At 48.1% G+C, this 2,322-nt stretch overlaps 1 protein-coding gene across 1 annotated transcript; it reads left to right on the forward strand.

Annotated features, from left to right (window-relative positions):
* Window positions 1-638: 638 nt before the first annotated feature.
* ATP6V1G1 (ATPase, H+ transporting, lysosomal 13kDa, V1 subunit G1) lies at window positions 639-2,319 on the forward strand. The gene is made up of 2 exons (XM_009994316.1): window positions 639-761; window positions 2,146-2,319. Exons 1-2 carry the CDS (start codon window positions 639-641, stop codon window positions 2,317-2,319), a joined length of 297 nt encoding a protein of 98 aa, XP_009992618.1.
* The last annotated feature ends 3 nt before the right edge of the window (window positions 2,320-2,322 follow it).

The raw sequence follows: 2,322 nt of genomic DNA on the forward strand, positions 1-2,322 counted from the left end.
GGGCTTCCCTGCCTTTATTTTTTGTTCTCCTTGATGAAAACTGTGTTTCCGTGTCGGTGATGAGACATTTTGCAGAGCTCAGAAGGCTCCTCCTTGAGGAGCTAAGTCAGCTTTTCCTGTTAAACGGGAGAAGCTCAGGTTACAAAGATCCCCACCTTTACAATGATTATTTTTTAAATGAAGCCACGCTGTGGTTTTGGCTCTACCCCCCTGACGGTTCTGTGAGTGGATTGTTGTTGCTCACTCTAATGAAGATAATCTTGGAAGGGAGGATGTGGTGGAAAGTCCAGAAGGGGAAGTGGATGCAGCAGCCAGTTCTTCTGTCAGTGGCACAATCTGCCTGAGACAAAATGAAGATTTAATGTTCTTTCTGCTGTGCTCTGTGGGATTCCAAGGCCAGACCTTCATCTTGTCTGGCTCACAGAACCTCTCCAGCTCTCACTGGTGGAAGCTCACTGTGTGGTGAGCTTGGTGATGGTTTGGTGGCCCACGGGGCCACCTTGTGCTTGGCTAACACCACAAACCTGGTGGGAATGCCAGGGCTTGCAGTGCCCTGCTGCTGCCTCCTGCAGAAGTTGTGCACTTGGTAGCTGGGGGAGCATGGGGAAACATGCTGTGCTTTCTTCTCTTTATTTCCTATGGTTTGTTTTCTGGCAACAGGAAAGAACAGGAGGCTGAAGCAGGCAAAGGAGGAAGCCCAGGCAGAGATTGAGCAGTACCGACTGCAGAGGGAGAAGGAGTTCAAAGCCAAGGAAGCAGCGGTTTGTTTTCTAGATCATTCACTGTTAACCTCTGGCCTCCTGTTTGTGGTGACTTGTCCTGAGAGCAGCCCCCAGGCTGGAGAGAGGAGAACTTCCCTGACTGATTTTCTCTGATGCACAGCCACGTGGCAAGGAAAAACCAGTGGAAGTGACTCAGAACGTGGTGTCTTGCTTCTCAGCAGCCAGAACTATTGACTGGTGGTCAATTAGCTTAATAAACTCATGTACTGGCTGGTGCCCTAATGAGTTGCAGGGTCCCAAAACCAACTCTGTAGCAGTGTCAAAAAAACACCAAGCTCATTCCCCCTGTCATGAGCTGGTTTCTGTGCTGCTGATGTGGTAGAAACTGTAGATGCTGCTCTTCAAGTTGTAAGGCTTGCATCCTGCCTTAGCAGTGGTGCCTGTGGTGTGAAGGGCTGTGTTTTCCTTTCCCCCTGAGCAAAAGGAGCTGTTCCCAAAAGTCACAGAACTAGGGCCCTTCCCCAGCCAAGGGCTGTAGCATAGGCAGGATGTTTTCCCTGCCCTTGTGCTCCTGTCAGTTCTGAAATCTTCAGAAAACGACCTGGCAGCCTGCCCCTCTGTCCATCTTCTGGTTAGCACAGTTACCACCTCCTCTGTTCTGCATAATAACCTTCATGTGAGTAGGGCAAGATGTTTTCCAGTCAGTTGTTAGCTTGGTTCACTGGAGGTATGATACCAGCTAATTCCAGGCTAATAAAGTGAACTTCAGTGCCTGTCAGCTGGCTCTGTTGTATTTATTCTCCAGAGAGAGAACCTCTTTGAATTTGAGCCCCAGAGTACTGTTCTCCTTCAGTGTACTTGTTCCATGTCTTTTCCCACCACTTACAGTGGGAGTTTGCTCTCCCAGCCCTTGTTTGTAGGGCAAGGACACTGTAAGCTGAAAGATCCTCCTTGCTGTGTGTGTGACATGGTCCACAGTCCTGTTAGGAAGAGATATTTTTTTATGAAGAGGAATGATGTGAAGACTGTGCTTAAACTAAATCATGAATTCTGTGTTTCTAACAGTGTCTGGTACTGTAGTGTCCAGGGGTTCCCAGTTCCAGTTGCCAGTACAGCAGGACTGAGAACTGTACTTTTGTTTTAGGCATTCAACAGAAGGCCATGCTCTCAGCTGATAATGAATAAGAGGATAAAAAAGGCATGGGCTGTGGGTAAAACATAAACTTGGGCAGGTTTAGTGGGAAATCTGAGGAGAGAATCAGGCAGTGCTGCTTCTTTGCTTGAGTGCAGTTCTTCCCCCAGCAAAGACTAGTGGTTGGGATGCAGTGAGGCAGTGCAGAATAACAGACTTCAGAGGAAGGCACATTCCTTTCTTTGTCAAACTGCTTGCATGTGAGCTTTCTTTTTCCTTTGGTGTTTGTAGGCACTTGGATCTCATGGCAGCTGCACCACTGAAGTTGAGAAAGAGACCCAAGAGAAGATGAGTGTGATCCAGCAGAACTTCCAGAGGAACCGTGAGGTGGTTCTCTCCCAGCTGTTGTCACTAGTGTGTAACATCAAACCTGAAATCCATGTGAATTACCGGATCAATGGGTAGCAC

The sequence above is a fragment of the Chaetura pelagica genome, unplaced genomic scaffold, assembly GCF_000747805.2.
Source record: "Chaetura pelagica isolate M959 unplaced genomic scaffold, ChaPel_1.0 scaffold132, whole genome shotgun sequence".
Classification (NCBI taxonomy): Eukaryota; Metazoa; Chordata; class Aves; order Apodiformes; family Apodidae; genus Chaetura; species Chaetura pelagica.